This window comes from Theropithecus gelada, chromosome 11, assembly GCF_003255815.1.
Source record: "Theropithecus gelada isolate Dixy chromosome 11, Tgel_1.0, whole genome shotgun sequence".
NCBI lineage: Eukaryota > Metazoa > Chordata > Mammalia > Primates > Cercopithecidae > Theropithecus > Theropithecus gelada.
Window position 1 is genome coordinate 109,603,036 of NC_037679.1, and position 6,742 is coordinate 109,609,777.

General features: G+C 39.8%; 1 protein-coding gene across 2 annotated transcripts in view; it reads left to right on the top strand.

The window, feature by feature from the left end:
- PTPRO (protein tyrosine phosphatase, receptor type O) overlaps positions 1-6,259 on the top strand; it is a 271,545-nt gene extending 265,286 nt beyond the window's left edge. Inside the window, exons 26-27 of one of the 2 annotated variants that reach the window (XM_025403255.1) lie at positions 2,846-2,966; positions 4,007-6,259. In XM_025403255.1, coding sequence (XP_025259040.1) covers positions 2,846-2,950 — 105 coding nt within the window. In that variant the 3' untranslated portion in view covers positions 2,951-2,966; positions 4,007-6,259. The remainder of the gene's footprint in view (positions 1-2,845; positions 2,967-4,006) is intronic. The other variant, XM_025403256.1, reaches the window with a different exon arrangement.
- Positions 6,260-6,742: the final 483 nt, after the last annotated feature.

Consider the following 6,742-nt stretch of genomic DNA (forward strand, 5'->3'; position numbering starts at 1 on the left):
TAATTTTCCAGCCTTCTCTACATTGCCTTGATTCCACCACTCCACCTCACCCAAAAAATTGCAGAAGCAGCTCATAGGATGAGCCATATCTCCAGGTGCATATATCAGGGTCATTGCAACATGCTGCCTGGACTGCACTGTGACCTGCCCTCTTCCTCTTCCTCACCTGACCAGACACGCTCCATGGGCTTCTTCACACAAATAGAGGCGTATTTAGAAAGAATGCCAGACCCCGTGGGGAGGCCCGAGTCTCCACTTTACTGCTGCACAAGTCATGTCACCTCTCAAGGCTCCCATTTCTCTTCTGTAAAACACGAATGATAACTTTCACTCATTTTTGTAAAGTAGACATGATGGGAAATAATATAACCTAGATAAGTGCTTTGAAACTGTGAAGTGTCACTTATGAATGATGTTCTCCTCTCTTCTATTTTTACGGAATATTTTGTTTGGTTTTCCCCTAATACCCTTCCCTGGAGGTCAGCTGGGGCTTTGCTTTGAGCAGCCTCTCCTCCTGATCTGCAGTTTGGATTTCTCAGGGACTTTCAAGGACGAGTCTCTCCAAGTCTTTATTTACTTTCCTTGTGGTCTTTTTGTTTGGTTGTTTTTGTTTTGATACAAAATGTAGCCACTAAGTAGATGCAGATTGAAAGTCCAGGCAATCTCTGGTCTTATGTATTCCCTGTGTTGACATAACACCAGAAACAATGGATTGGGTGTCCATGTGTGATGACCACAAGTGGTAGCTCAGCCACCGATACCATCACCACAAAAGGGAATACGTTTTCTCCAAACCGTGTTGAAAAATACAGGTTATCAACCCAGTGATGTTTGAAATATTAATTTTATTTTTTGTATGAAGTTGTTACACAGGAGGCTTCTTAAAATCCTATGGATATCTTGACTGGATCTTATTTAAATGTTATTTCTAGTGGTATTACTTATAGAGAAACTCTGGGAAACAAAGAAAAAGGAGGAACACTATGAAATTACCCTTCCTTCTTGGCAGAAAGAAAATTTTGGTGATTTTATCTTGGCTTTCATTCAAGTATAACTTTTATATGATTGTGCTCATATGTATATATGTATATGTATGTATATATATGTATTACTTTACATTCTATTTACATTCTAGTTTCTCATTTAGGATTTTACTATGTAGCCTGTATGGTAACAAAAATTACCTAAAACTCTATAAATCTCATTTTAAGGACAGACTAATGTTTCATTATAGACACACTATTGCATACTTAAACCAATCTCCTTTTTATAGAACATTAAATTGGATTATTTCCCACTTTTTACTATTATCTGTGTCCACACCATTATTAGCACTTTATTAATTCTGCCTGCACAAATAATAGGTAAAATGGACTGCCTCAACAAACTTGTCATCATTAAATATTATTCTTTTCCTGGCCAGGCGCGGTGGCTCAAGCCTGTAATCCCAGCACTTTGGGAGGCCAAGACGGGCAGATCACGAGGTCAGGAGATCGAGACCATCCTGGCTAACACAGTGAAACCCCGTCTCTACTAAAAAATACAAAAAAAAAACTAGCTGGGCGAGGTGGCAGGCGCCTGTAGTCCCAGCTACTCGGGAGGCTGAGGCAGGAGAATGGTGTAAACCCGTGAGGCGGAGCTTGCAGTGAGCTGAGATCCGGCCACTGCACTCCAGCCCGGGCGACAGAGCGAGACTCCGTCTCAAAAAAAAAAAAAAAAAAAAAATTATTCTTTTCCTTTTAGCTTTGTCCACTACATAGATAGAAAATAATGATTTCAATTTACTTTTTATTACTTGACTACTTTTGGCATATTTTAATATTTCCTCAGTTTACTTCAAAAATCATTTAATAAGCACAAGCTAAGTGCTAGGCATTAGGAATAAAAATACATAGTTTCTAACTTCCAGGGAATATTTGGCCTAGTGGCTGATGTCCTTTACTTATTTGTCTATTTGTATGTTACTGATTTGGATGACTTTATCACAAAAATAAAGGTATCAATATTCTGTCATAATTCTAGAAAATATTTTTCTCTCCCAGTTTCTGGTTTACCCTATGTTTTATTCTTTTTAACTTTTTTAAATATACAGTAGATTGAGATTTTTATTTGTAATTTATTCTACTGCTCTTAATTTTAGAAATTCCTTTCCTAAAGCAATCAGAAATTAACCAGTATTTTCCTCTATATTTTTAATGACAATTTATTAAATTACTTGGAATTTACTTTGGTATATGATAAGGGGATATCCTTTTTTTTTTTCCCCCAAAATAGCCCTGTAATTTGATTGAATATTCATTTCCTTTAACATTAATAATGATCTAATGTACAGCATGGTGAACATAGTTCATAATACCACATTGTATACTTGGAATTTGCTAGGAAAATAAATCTTAAGTGTTCTCACCACACACACACACACACACACACACAAATATATATACACATATATATATACACACACACACATATAAAAACATATATATAATCTGGGGTGATGAATGTGTTAACTAGCTTGATTGTGGTAATCATTTCATAATATATATGTATATCAAATCATCACATTGTACACCTTAAATAGATATAATTTTTATTATACTGCAATAAAGTTAGGGAAAAAATTCCACTGTTTTTTAAAAAAACCATGATGTTCTAAGCTCTATTATTAATCAGAATACTTTTACAGTTGTTTCTTTTGGATTTGCTAGTTATAAAACTGTATCTCTGTAAATAATGAAAATGGTTTCCTTTAACACCAGATCTTGATCATTAAAACTGTCATAGTATAAAATATTATGTCTTTCCACATATCTGCTCTGAAACCTGTTTTTGTCTTTTGTTCCAGGAACAGTACATTTTTATCCATCAGTGTGTGCAACTGATGTGGATGAAGAAGAAGCAGCAGTTCTGCATCAGTGATGTCATATACGAGAATGTTAGCAAGTCCTAGTTCAGAATCCGGAGCAGTAAGTGGAGAAGAGCTCACCACAAGTGCTTGGTCTTAGAACTATTAGAGGGGGTCGTGATGGATGGGACAAAAGACAGCAGTAGCCATTTGTATTGACTCTGTCTTCACATGAGTATTGCTTCCCAGCTCCTGGCCACACATGGGTGGTCACAGGGAGAAACAAGTACTGTAGCAGATCTTTGAGTTTCAATGCGGCTTGGTTGGTGTTAGCAACAAACAGGAGTTTCTGCACCTCATAATGACTTCACCTCCGTTCCCTCTATTCAGAACCCTAAATTATTCTGTTATTGGATGGATCTGTGCCTGTAATATCAGGATACTACCATCCAAATCTATCTAAATATCTTGTGCAAATATTTTATTGATTACAAGGGCTGTATAAGGGGTTACCAAAAAGACATGAGCTGGATTGGACACTCCTAAAACCAAAAACAGCAGTCACAATAGAGTCTCAGGGTAGTCTCAGGATAGCCTGAAAATGCCTTGATCTCTCCTATTATGTGAGCCCTTCCTTGAGCTTCATGAAGGCACTTGTAACATATTCAATGCCTTGTACTCCAATTTTGACTAGGAGATCAGATTTTGGAGGTATAAGTAATCTTGGCTGAGGTAACAGTAATCTGCCCATTTAGTTCAGTAAACAGACTGTAGAGTGTCTGACTATACTGGGGGAAGAGGAGCCAATGACAGGGTAGGGAGAGGACAGTGGTGCATGATGGGAGAATCATGAAAGTCTGGGAAGCATATGGACCAGTGGGCAGCAGGATAGGATTAGCGCTGCACCTGTACATCCATCAAGAGAGACAGAGCACACAATGGAACAGGAAGGATAAAAAATAAAGAAAGAGAGAAATAAATTTTCTGGGAGAGGGAAAGACATTCAGACCCACAGAAAGGTGGCAGCACACAGAGAAAGATGCACAGATCAACCCACATCTGCATGGGTTGTGAGATTGAGCATAGTGAGAGCAGTTGTGGAGCAGGAGAAGGTTGCCGTGACACCAGGCTGCTTACTGTCTTTCTCTGTCTCATTCACAGGAGAGGACATGATGTGCACCCATCCTCCCTTGCTTCCAGATTGTTTTAGGGGGCCCTCATAGTCATTATTCTAAAAAGAGGCCCTGCTTTGTACTATGTGGCCAAGGAGATAATTTATCTCACAGAAGCACCGGGAAGACTTAGCCTTAAAGAGCCTACAGTGTCTTTTTGGACTCTTTCACTTCGGGACATTTAATAATGGACCAAATTCAATAGAACACCAGGAAGGTCAAGACGCTCTCCAAAGGGCAGGAAGTACGGCACTTCCGAACAGTTTCGTTGGCCCTTTGCTGGTTGGGCTGAGTTTTTTATTTTTAAGTGTTTGTTTTTAAGTGCAATAATTTTTGTATGTGTGTGATTCTTATCAGAAAGTTGAATTGTTTTCTGCCTACACCATTCATCAGCCCCATTACCCAGGAAGGAATAGGCATTGTTAGCATCAGATTATACCTCATTATTCAAAGGAGGCATGGCCACACAAGAAGAAATGGTCATTCTGCTTCAAGGACATTGAGCCAGCACTATCTGTACTCCAACATTACTGGATCTGGAGAGGGGAGGTTGAACATGGAAGAAAGGGGTCCTACCCACAGATCAACTGTGTAATCTTTTCCTATTCCAAATATGAAAAGCTATAATTCAACTTCAAAGTAGAGTAGAAAAAAACTTGTCTTAACTGTTCTAGTTCTTGATGGTTTTCTTCCTTATTAACAGTTGGTGTTTCTTCCTTGGCCCTTTTGGACTAATGTTACTGTCCAAGTTCTTTCTCGAGAAACCACATCTGGTTTAGAAGAGTGTCAAGTCGGACTCTAAACTCCGTTGCTGTCTGAGCAATCTTGGTGCCTAGACTTTGCATTCCTTGTTCTGTTGACCTGCATACATGTGAGAGCTATTTCTTTAAGAACTATATAGGCTGTGAAAACGCACTTTCTTTCCCCCAAAGAGCTGGGAATTTATGAAGTTATGGCAATGAACTGCAGCATGCTGGGACAATTATTTGACTCCATTTTTTTTGGTAATATTGTCAAATGTCTCTGTGGATTCTGACAGAGATTTCTCTTTGTTTTGTTATTCTTTTGGTTGTCAGTTTCATTTTAACGAGTGTAACTAGTAACATTTTATTCTTTGGATTTCGTATAATTACAGTACATGATTGTGTATTGTGACATGAATGCTGTCAAAATGACATTGATGGCATTGTGAAACCTGTTACTTTGTGTCAATTCCTGATAAATAAGAGGTGATGACATGGATATACAACAGAAAACACTCTGAGTTGAAAGTAAGCACAAACTGGCTGCTTCCCCGTGGCAACTGTGGCTGTTGTGAGCCTCCATGTGTGTGCTTCCAGAAGGCTTTGCTCCTCTTCATGCACCTGACACTGCCCCTTCCCCTGGCTTCCCTCCATCCCTGATCATCTTCATGAAGCCACAGATAGAAGATCAGCTTAATATTTTATCAGTGACCTCAGTGATGGTGAAGGATGCCAAATGAACAGCTCTGCACCCCACCATCTCTCGTCACTGAGAAGGCTTGGCCATGGCAGACCTTGGCAGAGTTTCTTGCGAGATCTGGCCAGTGAGTCTCAGTTTCACCTTGCAGGGTGAATGGCAGAGGATGCCCATACCCTGCAGGTTAACAGCTTGGGCTCCTCAGGGATTGTCAGTTCCTACTCACCTTCCTGCTCCCACCTCCTCCTCTTCTTCTCACCCCCCACTCCTTTATTTCCCTTTTTGGACATTTTAATAACATATCGCACCACGCTCGGGAACAAACATGGTTAATGAAAGGTGGCAAAGGGATGTGTGACATTCTTAGATTTTCACACATGGACAGTCAGGAGTGAAATGTGCAACCTTGGAAGAGCTGATACAATGTATGGTAAGCTGAAATACATTTCCAACACTGCAGATCAGAGCGTACAGGAGTCTTGCAGCCTGGAACATTGCTTCCTATGAAACAAAGCACTTCATAAATATTTTATGTTTTTCTTGAGCACCCCGTCAAGGTAGGGATCGAATAGTGCCCGATCAATTTTCCCAAAAGGAAGGAGGAAGTATCCAGAGTTTAGACTGAAGGCTCATAGTCAAAACTACAGGAAGGTCACACTGTTCACTGGACCGCTGTTGCTCCTCAGTTTGTAGAGCTTACGATGGAAAAGGCATCAGTCTATCAAAATGCTTGATTAATCCCGATAATGACTTTGGAATTATCTCTCCTGGGTCTCAGTTAATAAACTGAAGAATGACCTAATCATAGCTAGAAACAGGTATAAGAAGTATCGGATATGATAATTGACCCAAAGGTGCTTTGTGTCTTGTTCTGTCGTGTATGTTCCATAAAGCTACTCTAACCAGTTCTGTTTCCACACTAGGACCCAACTTTCAGCATTCAGGAGGGAGGGTTCCAGAGCCTCTGCATTATTAATTAGGGTTTTTAAAATTCATTTGAGTAGTGCTTTGTTCCAAAAGAACACAGGGCCCTTAGCGCATGCGTTCACAATAGCCTGTATGGCACACAAAAAGATCTAAAAACTTGAGCATTACAAAACATTTCACTTTGAGTGCTATTTTTTTTTTTTTTTTTTGAGACAGAGTCTCTCTCTGTTGCCCAGGCTGGGGTGTAATGGCACAATGGCGTGATCTTGGCTTACTGCAGCCTCCACCTCCCAAGTTCAAGTGATTCTTCTGCCTCAGCCTCCTGAGTAGCTGAGATTACAGGTGCGCACCACAACGC